The sequence below is a fragment of the Salvia miltiorrhiza genome, chromosome 5 (assembly GCF_028751815.1).
Source record: "Salvia miltiorrhiza cultivar Shanhuang (shh) chromosome 5, IMPLAD_Smil_shh, whole genome shotgun sequence".
Lineage (NCBI taxonomy): Eukaryota > Viridiplantae > Streptophyta > Magnoliopsida > Lamiales > Lamiaceae > Salvia > Salvia miltiorrhiza.
Window position 1 is genome coordinate 32,877,964 of NC_080391.1, and position 20,672 is coordinate 32,898,635.

A 20,672-nucleotide genomic window follows, 5' to 3' on the forward strand; every position below is an offset into this window, starting at 1 on the left:
GTTCGCTATTTTATTTAACACGCCGCAAGTGTACGGGTGCAATTGTGTACAGTAGAGAGCAAGGTCGTATTCCACAGAGACTGAATTAATCAATTCCTATCCTGAATTATTCTACTCTATCTGGACAAACGAAAATAAGAGTTTTGTTTTTAAAACTAAATAAATAAATAACAGGAAACAAAATAAATCAAGCTGTAAAACAGAGAAACAGATGAGACAAGATTTCCCAAGGCAAAGGTTTCACAGATTCTCCTAACTAACATGTTCGATTCAATTAATAAGATAATTCCTAAGGCAATCTCTAAGCTAGTTCATACCCACTCCCGTGGCATACAAACCGTTGATTACATGCAAGGCTACCGTCCCCGGATCGCACTTCTAACATGCAACTCCTAAAAGCTCATAGGATTAACGCCCTCACAAATATCAATTCCCTTTAGAATTAAATATATGTGTTCTATGTTCTTAGTTCAGGTAATAATTATCATCTCCCGATATCAAATTAAAACCTATGATTATGCTAAATTGGTGATCAAGCAATAAAGCAAACAATTATAACAAGAACATAAAAAGGAATAACAATCTCAATTAATTGAATCAAACAGTCAGAAATTCAAATCATGTCTACTCCCTAAACCCTGGGAAAAAGGGATTCTAGCCACACATAGACATATGAACTAGAATATAATTCTCAATAAAACTGTAAAACATTCAACAATAAAACCGTAGTAGAATCGAGAATCTTTAGTTCTTGCTCTGGCTCTGTTCTCCGTCTCTCTCAGCTCTCAGGAAAAGTAAAATATGATATGAGATGATAAAAAGTGCAGAGAATAAGTTCTTGGGGAGTATTTATATGCCCTAGGTCTTGTAGCTCTCAAAAATACCCAAAATCGCTAAAAAAAACGAATTTTGGGCGGAAATACGGCGACTCGCGCGGCCACGTCGCGCGGCCGCGCGCCTGGACCGCGTGACGAAACAGAACTCCTGACAGCTTTGCGCAGCGATTTTGTTTTGGCTCGTTCTCTCTCGTCCGAACTCCGATTTATGATCCGTTTGCGCTCGCGAACTCCTATCGAGACTAAATACAACTTCTATTTCAGCCAAATCTTCCAAATTCTGCTTCTTTATTTCTGAAAAATACGTTCAAACACAAGCAAGTGACAAGTTCTTGAACAAAAACCAATAAAAGCTCAAATAAATCAACAAACACACAAAATCCTCATAACTAAACATAAAAAATGACACACCATGAGGTAAAAATGCATGTTTATCAAGTAGAGGGTGCAATTAAACCCAAACGTTAATGGACACTTAACGGCGTTAGGTCAGAGGGGGGAATTTGCACCATTTTCTCGGAGTTCAGGGGTTTAGTTGCACACACAGTGAGTAAGAGGGGTTATACGCTATAGGGGCTACTACTTCGGAGGCCAATCTGCACCTTTTCCCTATAAAAAATATTATTTACGAAGTATCATTTTATGTTATTAAAAATTTCATTTGTAAAGTATCAATTTGTGAAATATCATTTCTGAGCTCATTCAAAAGTATCAATTGTGAAAGTGTTTAGTGTCCCAAATTACCACAAGTAACACTGTGTAGTTCGTAAGTAAGAATGTTAATAACAAAATGTTGATAACATTCAAGGTAACATCAGAAATTTTAACGACACACATGATACTTTTTCACGGGTTATATAAAAACAATTCGTGAGTGCTTTATGGCTAAATTCACTATGATCATCAACGTTACACAATACAGTACAAGACTTTTGGTGATCAACCTTTACAGATTGGTTGTCTATGACTAAAACACCTATCTATTAACTGTACCTAGAATGTTGAATCAACACAGAAAACTAACAGCCGAAAAACCTAATGTTAATCGGACAAATAAATAGCCTACTATTCTCTATTATCCTCGATCTTCAATCCTTGCCCTTAACCTCCCGTCAATACAGAGTAAGCCTTTACAGATTAGCTGCCTAAGACTCCTCCATCAAAGCACAACTTCAAGAACTGGTGTCATGTTTGCAGCAGGACAAAATGGCGAGTTGGTTGCGAGCGAATATTAGGTCTGTGAAAATGCACTTCCAAAACGTAAGAATGAGATGGCCTCCTTGCTGCTTTTATAGATTGCCAAGTCGTGGTTAGTTTGCACCACTTCCCACTTTCAAAAGCTTTCAATAACTGCTGCAATCTCTCTTCGAAAACTGTCAGTCGATAAGGATTATCGAATGACGTCGACGTTTTGACATCGGCCCGATGGCCATGCTTAAAAATTTTCTGTGAATTTCCATTCCATGAATTTGAATTCAGCGGCCATGAATTTGTTGAAGCAATGAAATTGATGCAGTTTCTTCTTCAATGGCGTAGGAAATGGATAGAAATTAGTAAAAAAATAATTAAAAAATAATCATAGAGTTGTAGTTCTTGATCTTAAATGAGTATGCGCCAAATAACGTCGTTTATAGTCCGCCGTTAAATATTCCACATCATCCAAGTCTAGCACCGCGTCATTTAAAAACTCACCGGAAAGTCGCGTTGCGGGAAATTTCAAAAAAAAAATTTATTATGTATTATGAAACAAGAATGAGAGATTGTAGAAAAATCAAAATTTGAGAATTTATTATAAATTTAGATCAAATTTACCCTAATTTATTCTCCTAGTAGTGGATATCCTTATGGGAGAAAACATGAGTTGGAAAAGCAATTGATATGGTAATGCTAATTGTTCGCTCATATTTTCACCACGCCGCAAGTATACGGGTAGTTGTAATATATGGAAGCAAGGTCGTATCCCACAAGGATTAGTAGTTCAATCTGATGATTATCCTAAGTCATTATGCTATAGCTATTTAGACTAAACAATGAGGTAATTGGTTTGATTATCTACTAATTACTTAACAAGTTCAAAGACAAATAAAATCAAATAAGCAAAGTGGATTAATATGATGATTAAGATGATTTAGGGACTAGACATCAATGGATTAGTAATGGACCTCAAATTAGCTCAACATTAGTCTTGATATTACCTATTATCTAGAGTGATCTCCCAACTAGTTCTAGCCCCCTCCCGGACGACTAAAACGGTAGATTACGGGTCATAGTTACCCCCCGGTTAACTTCTAACCTATAACTCCCAAAAGCACAACAAAGATCGATAAACTCTCACCCAACTCTCAACCTCCCAGTTTATTGAGTCGATATGTTTCAAACACCTAATCTATTGCAATTATCCTCTCCCGATTCAAATTACAAATTAGAAATGCATAAAGAGTGGCCAACACTTCATACAAGGAATAAAACTAGGGCTTGAAAAGATAATGAAGAAGGCATAATCAAAGACTAATAATGAGCATAATAATCAATTCATTACATCATCCATGAGCCTAATCCCTAAATCAAGGGGGGGATTTTAGCCTATCATGCTTACAATCAAAATACCTAAATAAAAGAAATTCATAAATGAAAGAGAGAGTAAGAGGTGACAAATCCTATTAATGGACTTTCTTCAATCTTCTTCCTTCTCTCCTCTTCAATGCTCTTCAAAATGGGTTGTTGGAGATAGTAATGGAGGCTAGGGTTTTAGTGTGGAGGATTTGGGGAAGATGGAAATGGGTGAGTACGAGGTTGGGGAAGATGAAAGATGTGAGGAATCGGGGGGGAAATGGGGTTTTTTGGCTCAAAATCACGTCTGGGGCCCACTTGGGGGAAGCCCCGCCCTTTTCCCGCGGTCACGGCCCGCGTCCGCGGCCTTCAAACGTGGGGGATGCTCAGGGGACCCGCGGTCCCGCCCCGCGGCCGCGGGTGATGACCGCGGGTGACTCCTGGAATCGGGGACAGCTGACCCGCGGTCCCACCCCGCGGCCGCGGGTTGTGACCGCGGGGTACTGGGCGTTTTGCGCAGTCCGCTCGTTTTGCTCCGTTCTCCCTCATCCGGACTCGGATTTGGTCGCCGTTTGCGCTCACGGATTTCTATCGAGACGTACTTCAATCGCATATCTTCAAAATCCTCCAATTAATCCTTGAGTTTTCCTGAAATTACTCCAAAACTACACCAAGACATCAAATCTTCATAAAACTAAATATTCGGGCACAAACAAGCATTCACAAGCAAAACATGAAGGGAAATGGCAACAAAACATGTGGAATTGAGGTACGAAAACCATGTTTGTCACTAATGCATATGCATACTCTTTATACTGAGGAAGCATCATTGTGGACCATAGGTCCCTAGAAATCCAGTAACATATTATATAAAACTCGATGATAAATTAAATAGCATCAAATTGTCATTTTATCACAAAAAAGGGTTAATTGCATGAAAATACACGAACTTTAGTCGCAATTTCATTTTGCACATGACTTTTAAAACTTACATTTTTAATCATGAACTTTGCATTTGTTCCAAATTTTCCTTAAAATTGAGCTCCGGCAGCCGGAAAGATGACGTGTCTTCAAACATGCCACGCGTATGTGACACGTCATTAATTCAAATGATGTGGCACAAAACAACGTCGTTTTAATACTGTGTTTATCAATCCCCAAATCGAAAACCCTAGCTCCCTCAATCTCAGCCATTAGCGGCGGCGCTCTCCGCCGTCAAAGGAGGAGAAAAGGGGAATCGACGGTGTGAACTGTGCGTCGTATTAGTGTGGGCATGTGATTTTAATTTCGAAGAGAAGTATCGCCGATTTTGATTCCGAAAATTAGAGAAGAAAATGGGGGATTGGCTGCGTGAAACCTTGCCGGAAATTAGAAGGAATAGGCAACTACTCTGAATTTTGGGAGTGAGAGGAGTATCGCCATTCTGATTCCAAGCTCCGGCGCTGATGTTGTAGTGGTTTCCGGTTGATTTTTGGACGGTCTTAGCATTAAAATCAGTAATTGAAGCAGCATCAATAGTCTTAGCATTAAAATCTAGCCTCTTTGCTGCCGCCGCGGCCGACGACGACTTCTGATTTTTTCAGAGCTCGTTGTAATGATGTCAAGGCGGCGTGAGCCGTTTCCAATAATTGTGGGGTAGAGGCGGTTGCGGTTTGAGAAGAGAAAAACTTCCAGCTGTTTAAATGGCGTCGTTTTACAAAACGACGTCGTTTCCATGTCTGCAAACTTTCGGCAGTTTAAATGGCACATGCCCGACTACCACATAGGCGCCACATCAGCCTCTCCGGTGCCGGAGCTCAATTTTAAGGAAATTTTGGAACGAATGTAAAGTTCATGATTTAAAATGTAAGTTTCAAAAGTCATGTGCAAAATGAAATTGCGACTAAAGTTCGTGTATTTTCATGCAATTAACCCCAAAAAAAACCCCTCGTCATCTTGAATTTTGTTTATAAATAGCAAGTAACGCACACATCTAATGTTTCAACTTGATATGAGTAGAAAATTACACCTATGACTGTTAAATCCAAGAGAAATGCAAAATATAAGAAAATAATACTCCTTGACCACCAAGAGTGTAACACTTTTGGTGGACACGGGTTTTAAGAAAATATTTGCTAAATGTGTATGAAGTAGAAATGAGTGGTTGTGGGTGAATTAAGTGTGGGGCCATAAAGAAATGGGTGGTTGCAATTAAAAGAAGAAAGTGAGGTCATATCCTAAAAAGGAAAGTGTCACACTCTTTATGGACGCCTAATCGAGTAATTGTGTTACTCTTAGTGGACGAAGGGAGTAGCTTATTTAGATTGCATTAAAAGGTCAAATTACGTAGGCTTGTGGTGATGACATGGGCAATTTTGAGGTTGGTCGGAGGTAGAAAGAGAAGGTCGTTTGAGTAGTCCACCAAAAAGCTCAATTAGGTCATAGTATATCTCCACATCATCAGCCCTCAAAGAATCATCCACCTACCAACAACCTACAAATTACTCAAAAATAATATTATAATTATATACACAATTATAGATGCATGATTGCATCATAGGGTTAATTGCATCAAAATACCTGACCTTTTCCCAAAATCTGGTTTTTTGACAATCTTTTTAATTGTAGAAAAAATTTCAACGAGCTTTCAATTTATTGCAGTGTCCGTCTGGGGAAAATTTCCGGCTAAATTAAATCTAAGTTGGCAGCTGAAATGCCAACGTGGCATCAGAAATACCAAATCACACCCCCTCTCCCTCCCACATCACCCTCACTCTCTCTTCCCCCATCTCTCTCGGCGGAAGCAACCACCGCCACCATCTTTCTCCGCCTCATCTCTCTCCACATCTCACCATCTCACAGCACACACACAGTAAGAACTCCTCGCCCAGACACAACCTCTCTCGCCGTTGTAATCTAAAAGCCAACCTCCGTTGCTTCTCTCTCACGGCCTCTCTCTCTCTCTCTCTCTCTCTCTCTCTCTCTCTCTAACTCAACGACAAACACCCAAAGCCACCGCAGACTTCATCCCCATTCCTCCTATGAAACCCTAGATCCCCTTTTCTATGACCTTCGTCTGCTCGCTTCCCCTTCCCCCATCCCCCACTGCCAGCGAGCGAGGATCGACCTTTTCTGGGACCTCCACCGCGCGAGGTTTTCCGGCGGCGGAGTGTACGCAGTGAGGGCGGTGGAGGAAGTGAGAGAGAGGGGATCTCTTGGCTGAGGCGAACTCACCGCCGCCGCTCGATTCATTTCTCTCTCGGTGGGAGATGGCCGACGGAGGTGAGAGCCGATGGTGTGGCGGTTGTGGCACATCTGGAGGAAGTGAGAGAGAGGGTGAGAGCCGACAGGGAGAGGGGGAACTGGGAAGGGGGATGGGGAAGAGAGAGAGAGGGCGACGTGGGGGTGACGTGGGAGGGGAAGGGGGTGTGATTTGGCATTTCTGATGCCACGTTGGCATTAGAAATGCCAACTCAGATTTAATTTGGCCGAAAATTTTCCCCGGACGAACATTACAATAAATTGAAAGCTCGTTGAAATTTTTGCTACAATTAAAAAGATTGTCAAAAAACCAAATTTTGGGAAAAAGTTAGGTATTTTGATGCAATTAACTTTGCATCATATCATCATTTTTGTAAGAGACTTAATTAAACATTTTTAAAACAAAAATAAAAAAATAAAAATAAATAAAAATAAAAATAAGAAATATCAATTCTATTTCTACATAGGGGTGATCATTTAGTTTTCGGTTCGGTTTTTTGCTAAAACCAAACCAAACAAAATTTAGATTTGGTCTTTAAAAAAAAAAAAACAAACCGAACCGAACCGAATTAATGCACTTTCAGCTGGGCTCGAGCCACACATCGGCGAGCTCCACTCGCTGTCGCGCCCCCCAACTCGAAAGGGGGATCGTGAAAACAAGTTGAACTCGAACGTTATCATTACAGGCACTAGATTTAAAAAAAAAAAATCAGACTTTTAATAATATAGTCGTTGTCAACGGCTAATTTTTTCATACCCAATTTCTCCTATAAATACATCTCACTTTCATTTTTTTTTACTTCAAATCTACATCTCTTCTTCTTCTTCTTCTTCTTCTTCTTCTTCTTCTATTTTTAAATTAATCTCGTGTTTTTGCTCTTGAAAAAAATGGATCTTGATTTTCAAAATTGGTACACTGACCAAACGGGGCAATCGGCCGAGATGATGAAGTCGCTGAAAATCCCGAGCTTCCCCAAGACGATGAGCCGCGCCGGCTACTCCACTCCAAAAATCAAACTCATTGGCAACCTGTAGGATGAGGCTGTAAACACAAATTTTATTATTTGCAATAAATGAAATGTGTACAAATCCAAAATATATGGATTGAAATGAATTTGTTGCGGATTGCTATTCTCTACTTTAATCCTCTGATTCTTCTTTTCAAATTTCTTTAAATCCTTGGAGGGAAATATAATTTCTTGATCTCCTTGAACTTGAATGATAACTTGAACTTGATTTGATGACGTCAATCCAGAGGGCTTCCACCTTATTTCTGAATCAAATGTTGACTCGGATGGTTTTGACGAAGAACACGATGATCTTTTTTGTAGAATGCCTTAGTTGTTGGAGAAGACTTAATAGTAGTAATTCCTCCTTCAATGCTTGACCTCTTCAAATGATTTATGGTGCCTTTTGACTTCTCTAATGATTTATAGGTGAAGAATGGAGTGAGCTTGTGGGCTTTGGCCCGTCATATCGGGCTTTTAGGGCTGAGGTGGCACGATTTGATTGGCTCCTCAAGATTTATATTTATCTACAAATCTATATAAAATATTTAATATTTTATGTAGATTTGACACATGTCAATTTCCGATTAGTGAATAAATCCACATAATCAAATATTAATTATATATCTATTTAATCTTGAAATTATATTTAATTTAATTTTAAAATATAAAATAAAATATATAACTTCATATTTAATTTATAATTTCCACATGGCATGATTTAATAGTTTATAAATTTGATAGCTTACAGAGCCGACTCTCAATTCTCTCAAGGGTGCCGATCAAAATCTTTAATTTATTCTCCCAGTAATGGATATCCCTTATGAGAGAAAATGTGAGTTGGAAAAGCAATTAATGTGGCAATGTTAATTCACAAGCATACTTTTTATATTGAGGAAGCATCACCGTGTACCAAGAGCAGGTCCCATGAAATCCAATAAAATAATACTCCCTCCGCCCGCCAAGATTCTGTCAAATTGCTTGAGCACGGGATTTAATAAAATTGGTGATGATTTTGATGTAGTGGAGAAAGGGTCCCACCACTTTATGAAATGTGTGGTTGAGATTGAATTTTGGGTGAGTTTTTTTTGTAAATAAAGAGTATTAGTAAGGATAAAATATTAAAGAGGATGGTGGGACCATTGCCTTAAAATGAAAGTGACATAATCTTGGTGGATGCCCGATATAGTAATTGTGACATAATCTTGGCGGACGGAGGGAGTATCTAAAACTCGATGATAAATTAAATAACATCAAGTTGTCACTATATCTAAAAAAAGCTAAAATAAAAAAGGCACGCATCAACTTAAATTTTGTTTATACAAACCACAAAATAGCAAGTAATACACACATCCAATGGTTCAACTTGGTATGAATAGCAAATTACACTATGACTGCTAAATCCAAGAGAAATGCAAAATACAAAAAGATAATACTTCTTCTGTCCCCAAAATGTTTGCCCCAATTTTCTTTTTGAGGTGTCCCCAAAAAGTTTGCCCTAATCTCCTTACTTTTTATTTTTGTACATGATCCCACCATCAACTTTACAATTACAACCCTTTAAACATTATTTTTGTACATGACCCTAACATCAAATAACTTTTTATCAACTTTTATAAGAACCCGTGTCGTTTCCCTTGGAACAAACTTTTGAGTGACGAAGGGAGTAGTTTATTTAGATGGCATAAAAAGGTCTAATTACGTAGACTTGTGGTGATGAAATGGGCAACTTTGAGGTTGATCGGAGATAGAAAGAGACGGTTGCTTGAGTAGTCCACCAAAAAGCTCAGCTGGGTCGTAGTATATCTCCACATCTTCAGCCCTCAAGGAATCATCCACCTACCAACAACACACAAATTACTCAAAAAGTAATGTCATAATCATATACACAATCATAATTGCATAATTGTATCATATCTTTATTTTTGTAAAGAAAAAAATTATACCTTATTAAAACAAAAATAAAAATAAGAAATATCAATTCTATTTCTACATGCATGATCAAAGTATATTAGGATACATAATGTACTTATGATACTCTCTAATCTTATTTGGTATAAAATACACAAATTTTTATAAATTAAAAGTTTAAAATGTTATATACATTTATTTGATTATATATACCACCTCCTTGGTAGTATACATAATATAAATCATAATAATAATCTTAGTATATCTTGTCACACAATAAATTATATATAGTGAATATTTTAATACACCATATTACATATAATAGTATTATATTTTATAATAAAAGAAATTTCAATTAAAAATATCACGTTTGATTCTATACTACATGCTAAACTACTCTTTAGAGCATCTTTGGCGGGGCTGGAGCCCAGACTCACCGAACCCCTTCCCCCCCGGCGCTCGGTAGGAGGCTTGTGAAAATAAGTCGGGCTTGAACATTATCATGGCTAGCGCATACATTGCATGCACTAGTTTTTTTTTTATAAAAAAATTAAAATTTTAATAAAATAGTCATTGTCTATGAATAATTTTTATTTTTTCAATTTACACTCAATTTCTCCTATAAAAGTATAAATACATGTCACTTCATTCATTTTTACACCAAATCTACACCTCTTCTTCTACTTTTCTTCTTCTTCATCTTCTTTTTCTTATTATTCCTCAATTTTAAAATTAAGTTCTAGTTTTAACTCTTAAAAAGAATAGATAGTGATTTTCAAAATCGGTACACTGACCAAACGGGGCACTAGTCACTAGCCCCAAATTCTTTGCCTCTCAATTTTTCACCGTTTTTCTCGTCAACAAACGCATTCAATTGTCAAGAGATTGATGGTATCAACTTGACTGAAGCACAATTCGGCGGATATGATGAAGTCGCTGAAAATCCCGAGCACCCCCAAGACGACGTGATAATGCGATTTTCTATTGGGGCGATATCACAAAAGAATACAATGTGATTCATCTGACAGACACGCCAGCATGCGACGAAAAACAAATCAAATCGCACTTCCAATGCGTCCGAAAACAAGTGAGGGCTTCGGAGGTAATATGCGACAAGTGCAAAAGCAATTGGGAGAGCGATATGAGCGACAATCAAATCGTCCAATTAGCCCATGAGATATTTGAAACAATACCAATAACGCTCATTTCAAATACTTCTCAGCTTGGCGCATCCTCCGCGAATCTCTCAACGATTTACCTCCATCGACGAAGAGGTCCATTATTCGAAAACGCTGAAGAATACATTCGAGGGAGGTACACAATGTTTCCCTTCGAACCGAGCGTCATGACTAGGCCTACATGCCAAAATATTTCAAAGAAGAACAAAAAAGACAAAAGGAAGAAAGGTAGGTTGTCGTTGTCTCCACCCAAGTAGAAAAGCACTTTGTAGACGACGACTAACCACCTCGACGATATAAAACAAGTGAAGCACGGTTTTGTCGACCACCAGATTTTATACACTGATACTTCGCGAATAGGAGCACGGGAATTAGTAATGCATAACCGAATAGTGGACGAGATGGTAAAATGTTGAATATATGATCTTTAGTTTAATTTTTTATTTTAAACTTATTCAAAATTCAATTATTTCTATCTCTATAACAAAAAAAATCTATAAAGTCATCTTATCGAAGGCCCCTTATTGTGAAGAATGACTCTATACAGAGATGGCTCAACAAACCGTATTGGAGATGCTAAAGCAATAGTTAATTTCAATCGCGGACACGATTGACTTTTTAAACTATAATGGGTTTTTAAAGGGTTAGAATGAAACCGAGGAATGGCAAAGATAATTAAAATAATTGAGGGGTGTTTAGCTTTTACATGACTGATAAGATGTATGATTGAGTATTTTTATACTTAATAGTAAGATTTTTTCAATCTCTCTCTTTTAATGGATAGGATTATTTAAATAAAATTAACTCAAATGATAAAAATAATCATGAAATTTAAAATATTTCAAAATTTCAATTCATCAAAATAAATAAAAAATTAATCTTATTATTTTTATTTATTAAATTTAATTCTCCATAATAAGCGCCCCTCAACGAATTTAAATTACAGAAGAAACTTCCGATATTTAAAAAGTTGTAGGCTTGCCTAAAAAAAAATAAAGGGTTAATTGCATCAAAACACCTGACTTTTTCCCAAATTTTGGTTTTTTGACAATCTTTTTAATTGTAGCAAAAATTTCAACGAGCTTTCAATTTATTGCAATGTCCGTCCGGGGAAAATTTTCGGCCAAATTAAATATGAGTTGGCATTTCTAATGCCAACGTGGCATCAGAAATGCCAAATCACACCCCCTCCCCCTCCCACGTCGCCCCCACTCGCCCTCTCTCTCTCTTCCCCATCCCCCTTCCCAGTTCCCCCTCTCCCTGTCGGCTCTCACCCTCTCTCTCACTTCCTCCAGATCTGCCACAACCGCCACACCATCGGTTCTCACCTCCGTCGGCCATCTCCCACCGAGAGAGAAAGGAATCGAGCGGCGGCGGTGAGTTCGCCTCAGCCAAGAGATCCCCTCTCTCTCACTTCCTCCACCGCCCTCACTGCGTACACTCCGCCGCCGGAAAACCTCGCGCGGTAGAGGTCCCAGAAAAGGTCGGTCCTCGCTCGCCGGCAGTGGGGGATGGGGGAAGGGGAAGCGAGCAGACGGAGGTCCTAGAAAAGGGGATCTAGGGCTTCATAGGAGGAATGGGGATGAAGTTTGCGGTGGCTTTGGGTGTTTGTTGTTGAGTTAGAGAGAGAGAGAGAGAGAGAGAGAGAAGCAACGGAGGTTGGCTTCACCCGACCACTGTAGTCGCCGGATTTTAGATTGCAGCGGCGAGAGAGGTTGTGTTTGGGCGAGAAGTTCTTACTGTGTGTGCTGTGAGATGGTGAGATGTGGAGAGAGATGAGGAGGAGGAGAAAGATGGTGGCAGTGGTTGCTGCTGCCGAGAGAGATGGGGGAAGAGAGAGAGGGTGATATGGGAGGGGGTGGGGGTGTGATTTGATATTTTTGATGTCACGTTGGCATTTCGGCTGCCAATAATTTAGCCGGAAATTTTCTCCGGACGGACATTGCAATAAATTGAAAGCTCGTTGAAATTTTTGCTACAATTAAAAAAATTGTCAAAAAATCAAATTTTGAAAAAAAATTAGGTGTTTTGATGCAATTAATCCATAAATAAATATACTGGGATAAAATCATGGCGAAAGCGGACAGTTTACCTGATAAGATAAGGTGAGATTTTAAAACATTATGTAGACATGTCACATGCATGTGTCGAGGGAAACAACTCAGCACGTATCATCCTGCTAATTTTAAGAAGTTGATTTCATTTGTTTAACAGATTTTTTTTTTCCTTCTCCGTTAGGATTTATTACACCCAATTATGATATATAATTATTCCTTAGAATTTAATATAAATTTTATTAATTACTCTCCCCTTCCGTCCCACGAATCTTGACACATTTCCAAATAAAATAATAATTATTACCTTTTCTCTCCTACTTTATCACTTTTATTACATTCTCTATCTTATTTTATCACTTTTATACTTTATTAACTACACACTTAAAACACTAATCTACAACTCCTTAATTCTCGTGCCAAAACTAAACGTGTCAAGATCCGTGAGATGGAGGGAGTAATAAATAAATAACAAGAATTAATTCGTAATATGATATATATTTTTTTAACTTCAATTTTAAAAATAAACTATACTCCAATTAGTATGATATGTTATATGAAAAAAGAGGTAACTCGCCAAAATTAATATATTAAATAAAAAATTAATAAAATTTAAAATAGAAGAGATAGTATTGAAAATAGGAATGATGATAATGTTGGTGGGCGAGGATTAAATAAATGTAGAGGGAGAGACATACTTTGAGAATTCCAATTCCGTAGAACTGCAGCATCTCTCCGGTGGGAGCATGGCCTTTGAAGGGCCCTTCAAAGTAACCCCAGTGCCTAAACTTAAAGGCGATGAGCGGCGGCCCTGAATAAACCGCCACCACCTCCCACGCAAACCCGCGCGGAAGCGCCGCCCGGAATGCGTCGTGCGACGATTCGAAGCTCTCTTCTTCGGCTTTGTAGTATTTCAACTCCTCCGGCATTGAGCTCTTCAACAACGCGTTGTAGCTTCCCAGCTTCAGCGTTTCTTCAGCAGATAGTCCCTCTCTTCCTGTTGAAATCATCAACATCAACATGCATCAAGAGACAAGAATCATGAGATCAATTTAATTTTCCCAAATACTCTCTCCCTCCTTCAAATAACTTCTTATTATATTTCATTTTTGGGACGTCCCCAAATAATTTTTTATCCATTTTAAAATATTACTCCACCACTAATAATATTTTATTTTTTTTTACTTTTCAACCTTTCACCATTCAAAATATTAATTATAACACATTTTCACCATTTCTAATATTAATTATAACAAATTTTCTCCACTACTAATACATTTAACAATTTTTTCTTAACGTCCGTACCGTCCCTTATTAGGAAGTTATTTGGGGGACGGAGGGAGTACGTGGAAAGTGGAATAACATTTTTGCAACCGATGACTAGAAAATATTTCCGAGTTACATTTTTTTCTTAAAGTCCGTATCGTCCCTTATTAGGAAGTTATTTGGGGACGGAGGGTGTATGTGGAAAGTGGAATAATATTTTTGCAACCAATGACTAGAAAATATTTCCGAGTTACATTTTTTTCTTAAAGTCCGTACCGTCCCTTATTAGGAACTTATTTGGGGGACGGGGGGAGTATGTGGAAAGTGGAATAAAGTTTTTGCAATCGATGACTAGAAAATATTTCCGAGTTACATTTTTGGATACATGTTATTAACTTATTATGTCTTTGAATAATATTTTTTATTGTGTGCGTGTGTTGGTCAAATGGTAAGGGGTTAATATTTAAGATCAAAGGTTTTGGGTTTATTTTATAAAAAAAAATTGATAGGTAGGATTAGATTAATTATCCACCCCGGTGTCACCTGGTTAAAAGCTTTTGAAACCCCAAAAGCTCTCTTCCAACAAACTAAGAAGGAAAAGGAATTCTTCACCTTTCATTGTGAAGCGTACGCAAGATATCACCATCTAATTAATCAGCATGTCAGCCCCACCATATGCTGAAAGTCTTTGAAGCAATTAATATGAATTTATTAAGATTCCTAAAAAATCATGAAGGACACTCATCTTTTTTCATTTGAACTATGTCTCCCTCAAATAAGTGTTATATAAAATTAATTTTGTCCAATTTTAAGTGTTGTATATATTGTAAACATTTAAACTTCTAATTCTACCCTTATCTTAAAGTTAGAAAATTAATAAAAATTAATATTTTTAAATTATAAAAAATTGATTAACGATATAAATTTAAAAGAATAGGGGCAAATGTTTTTAATATACTCTCTTCATCTCTGAAAAACATGCAATGATGTGAGCACAATGTTTTAAGAAATAGTATTATATTAATGTAATCTGATAAATAATGAGCCTCACTTTCTATAGTGTTTATGTTAGTCTAATAAAAAAGTAATGGTGGACTATGATATTTTTTTATGAATAAATATAAAAAGTAGGGATATAAAATAAATGAATTATATTAGAATAATGTTCAAAAATGAAAAATGTATATTTTTAAAAAATGACCTAAAATAATAAAATATAGGGTAAATATCATAAAAATCCATGACTATACTCACTGTATCAAAAATATCCTGAAATTTTCGAAATGTTCTTTAAACTCTTAAACTATCATGTTTTTATCAAATATATCCCGCATCTATCTTTTGGTTACCATTAAACGTGATATGGCTCGCCAGATGCCACAATGTAATTTATATTCTATTTTTTAAAATGACATTGAAAAAACGACTTCGTTTCGTACTATATTCTATCGTGTTTATCCCTTATTCTAGGTTATTAGCGTGAATTTCGAACACGATGAGAGTGAATTTTAAATTTCAGAGTGAATTTTTTTAAAATGATATAGTACGAAAAGACATCGTTTTTGCCATTGCATTTAAAAAAAAATAGAATATAAATTACATTGTGGCATTCGGCGAGCCACATCACGTTTTTGGTGACCGAAAAATAGATGTTGTATATATTTGATATAAACCTGATAGTTTGAGGGTTTAGAGAATATTTTGAAAGTTTCATGGTATTTTTGATAAAGCGAGTATACTTCAGGGATTTTCATGATATTTACCCTAAAATATACTCCATGTTTTACATATTTTTTTGAAACACAAAAAATATATGATCAAGGGTTAGCCACGTAACTAGCTAGAATAAATTTTGAAAAATGGATAAGATAATAAAGTCTCGGGTGCGTAAATAATTTGACCGATGAACTCTAGAATAGTGAATAGTGAATAGTGATGATGACGTCAACGATGAATCTATATACATGCCTCTCGGTTTTAAACTACTCTTAAAATAAGAACAAATTTATATTTTCATCCATTTAATTTTAATTTTACGACTGAAATTTAATAACTTTAAAAAATCGTATGTAAATATCTGAATTATATGTAGAATACGTTTAAATTTATTAATGTATAAATATTTGAATTTTAAAAATTAAATTTTCACGTTTAAAAAAAAAAATTCGCTATTGATAAGATTCATCCAACGAAGTAATGAAGCAATCGTAGATCTAAATGATATAAGGACTGCAAATAATTTATAATTTATATTTTAAAAAGAATTTTTATTTTAGTGGTACGAAGAAGTTCAAGCAAGAACTAATAAATAAAATAAAAATAGTGAATAATCTTCTTCAATCATCAAGATTTACGGTTGATGCATCATCTTCTTGGATGAATGTATCACCCATATTCGAATTTTGAAGGGAGTCAATAATTTTTTTTAGTATATATATGAGAATTGTAAGGGATCCCACAAATTAAACATTAATTTGAGACTATTTACAATAGTTTAGCACGGATACATTAATTTTTAAAAATGTAAAAAGGGATCCCACAAATTAAACATAGTAGTGATAGATAGTGAGATTATTTTTAAAAGTGATGGGTCCATTAGTAGTAACGTGTGTAAATATATGAGAATTGTAAGGGTGATAATTAGTTAAATAAAAAATGAACTAAAAAACTACTTTATGGACAGACGAAAATGAAAAATTAGAAAGATGTTTTGTGAACGAAGAGAGTAATTGAGTATATGTCTATCACTTAAAACGAGGACTATATTTTTCATATTTTATTTATTTTGAATGATGATATATATTTATCTCACTTGTTATAAGATGGTGAGTATAACATTATAACACTCTCTATTTAGTATAAAATTATACATTGCTCAAGAAAAAAAATACGATGTTCTCAAATTTATCTTATATATTATTGTTTTCTTATACTCAAAGCAAGTGAATGAATAATAAATTAATACTATAAGGTTTAATATTATAGGGAGAAGGTCAAATGAGAATAAACAAATGTGATGCGAAATGAGAATGAATATTAATGTTAGATTTTTAAATCTTATGGCTGATATTTACTTAGAGGATGCAAAAATTTACCTGGATTCAGATCTTAAAGGGAGCAAAAATTTATCAATTAATTGAAACCGTTATTAAATCGAGTAAATTATGCAACACTTTACTGTATTATACAATATTTTATTTCTCATAAAACTAGCCAAAGAAACAAGTGTCCAAATTACGCAAGTCACTAACATTTACTCCATCTGTTCATGAAATAAAGTACTGTTTAAGATTGGACACAAGTTTTAATAAAATTATTAAAGTTGTTGTAATTAAAATAAAAGTATAATTTGTAAGGATAATATTAATACAAAAAGTAGAATAAAAATATATTATTAGTTAAAAAATGAAATAGAAGTACAATTTATAGTTAAATATAAGAGAAAATGTATGATGTGGTGATGATTTAAAAAGTTAAATAAAACTTCTTTTTTTGTGGATAAAAGAAAATGGTAGGTAGGACTTTTTTTTGAACAGGGATAAAGTATTAATTATTTCAAAATGATAGTGCGAATTTACCGGAGGATGATGACTCAATCCAAGAAAATTAATGTCTACTGATAGAATTTTGAATGGATCAATCCTTGATAAGAGATCTAGAGAGAGAGTACCATTAACAATGAGCTTGAATTTATCTGGATTTATAGTCTTGAAATCTTGTATGTTAGTTTTGTGGGACAGCTCCATCTCCCATGACTTGACTGCATTCTGAACCACCTCTTCCACTGACCCTTTCGGCCATTCCTAAAACCAAGAGATCAAATACGAATTATATTCCGCCCGCTAAGTATATAAATTAATTAACATGTTAACCGCTTATTAAACAATAATTAGGTAACATAAAATTAATCAATATATGTATATTTTCCGTGTCATCCATGTACGCGTGATTACTTTATATTTAGTGTTGATTAGATATATATATATAGTAACTATAAATAAGTTTATACTTAAAGGTTTAATTGATTATCTAAAAACTTTGTATACATTAAAATATAAAGAATGGTGACCACAAAATAAAAATCTTTATTAAAATGCTAGGCACATTTTGATCACATAACTTACAAAATATTTAGTGATTTCATGTAATTGAACACTTTATTAGATATAATGACATTAATAAATTTCACGAAGACAATAAAATTCAAATTCAATATGTTATTTTCAAAATATAAAGAATAAATATTTGATTGATGGATAAAATGAATTTATATACCCCTCTGTCACACTTTTTTTAGAGAAGTCCCTCTGTCACACTTTGATGGTCCCTTTTACTTCTTTTTGAGATGTTTGAAGATATAGTCCAATTTCTAAATTTAAATTGGATTAGAATTTTATTTCAATAAAATAATATTATTTAATTTTATGAAGATGCTAAGTGAAACAATAAAAAAGGGAAAATAGAATAATTACATATAAATTATATTTTTCAAAAAATATTAATTATATTTTCTTAATGTGTGAAAAATACTATGAACTATCATAATGGGACGAATGAAGTATTTTCTAATCAATTAATAAAGAATATGACAATACAATAATTTATACTCCATCTGTCTCATAAGAGTATGCTTAATTTTCTTTTTGGTTTGTCTCACAAGAATATGCATGATCTAATTTTGGGCATGACCCCATCATTAACATATTATTTTTTTATCATCATTTTACAACATATATAAATGAACATTATTTTCTCCACTCACAACACATTCATTCAACATTTATTAAAACTCGTTGCGAACAAATTAAGCATACTCTTACGGACTGATCAAGTATATAAATTTTCATAAATAAATGCATATATATATATAATAACTTTTACATTAGCATCATGAATAAATGCACTGATGAACAAATTGCATTTAATGCAATAACTAATTCTGAAAATATAATATGAAATAAAGAATGCATAGAAAAATAAGAATAAAAATTCACGGAATTGTCATATAGTATAGCGGATCATTGTAGTGATTCAAATATATACTCCCTCCGTCCACCAAAGATATGCCACAATTTTCTTTTTCGTCCGTCCACAAAACATATGCCACATTCATTTTTACTAGTAGGGTCCACACCATTCCACTCACATTTAAAGTGGCCACTACCAACTTCACTCATATTTTATTAAAACCCGTGCCGAAAGTAAAGTGACATATTTTTGATGGACGGAGGGAGTATTATATAGATTGATATATAAACAACTAATATCATAAGATAAGCATAAAGAGCAACATCATGAATAAGCATTACTGGCTGTATATATAAAAATAAAATAATGTTAATATGAAAAGGCTATATCATATATATATATATAGAAGTATATATATACATAAAAAAAAGCTGAATACGAAATTTAATCTTAATTATTGACCGTTCGATGGATCATAATCAATGACTGAGATTGTTTCTCCTTACTTTGCAAATATTTTTTTTCCTATTGAACTTCTTCCTATATATACATATATATATATATAGAAGCGAGAGAGAGAGAGAGTGAGGGAGAGAGAGATGCCTTGGTGCGGCCTTCCTCAAAAAGCTTGTTGACGTCGTCGTAAATGGGAGGGCCACCGTGTCTCCACTCTATATTTTTGGCTTCATCATGCAAGAAAGACCTATACTTATCCCCTGCATCTTTCATTTCACTCGCCATATTCAATCTTGATCTAAATTATATTTGTGGGATGCATCAACTATCACCTATCACCTATATATAGGAAAGGAAATTATACAAGGATATAAAATTACGGATTACCCTGCTCTGGGTTTGCTTATTTACGAGAGAACCCAATGTCTTTAATAAAGGATAAAAGGCATTACGTGTCCAACCACCAACTCGATCTATTTTTACTACCACTTGTCCAACCACTTGTATACGATCGATCGGGCCCAAGGGTTAAGTTAAAAAATTAAATTTAAATCTATTGCACCACCTAGTTTTTGTTATAAACTTTATTTATAAAGTTGAAAAATATAATTTCCAAAAACAATCTTATTTACTTCTAAGAAAAGTCTTATTTATTTTCGTAAAAAGTCTTATTTGATTTTATAAAAGATCTTATTTAATTTTGTGAAAATATTATTTATAATCAAACAAAAGTTCAATTTACGAATAAAAAGTCTTAAAACTTTCTTAAAGTTTTATTTTCCATGAAGAAAAGTCTTATTTGTTCATTAAAAAAAGAGTTTAGTTTGATTTTATAAATATTCAAGCAAATTAAAGTCACATTTACAAATAAAAGTCTTATTTGATTTTATGTAAAATGTTATTTACATTCAAATAAAAGTCTCATTTATAAATAAAAAAGTCTTAAAGTCTTACTATTTGTTATTAAGAGAAGTCTTATTTATCGTGAAGGAAATAGAGCAGCGGACATTATGGCCAACCAAGATCGAGATGAGGGGTGGTGGCCTTTCGCCATTGAGGAGATAAAGTTGGCGACCAACTTGGATATGGCGACACATAGTGCGATTCGCATCAAGGCTTGATCTTGCGCGATGTGTGTTGATCTGGAGGCGTTTTGGGGAGATGGAATGGCTTTCGATCTTTGCTTAGATCGGTCTTTGTTGTTCG

At 34.9% G+C, this 20,672-nt stretch overlaps 1 protein-coding gene across 1 annotated transcript; it reads right to left on the reverse strand.

Moving 5' to 3' along the window:
* Positions 1–8,934: 8,934 nt before the first annotated feature.
* On the reverse strand, positions 8,935–19,882 carry LOC130986894 (pathogen-related protein). The gene is made up of 4 exons (XM_057910433.1): positions 19,614–19,882; positions 17,713–17,845; positions 13,475–13,773; positions 8,935–9,472 (listed from the first exon to the last, which is right to left on the reverse strand). Exons 1-4 carry the CDS (start codon positions 19,749–19,751, stop codon positions 9,332–9,334), a joined length of 711 nt encoding a protein of 236 aa, XP_057766416.1. The 5' UTR covers positions 19,752–19,882; the 3' UTR covers positions 8,935–9,331.
* Between the last annotated feature and the right edge of the window lie 790 nt (positions 19,883–20,672).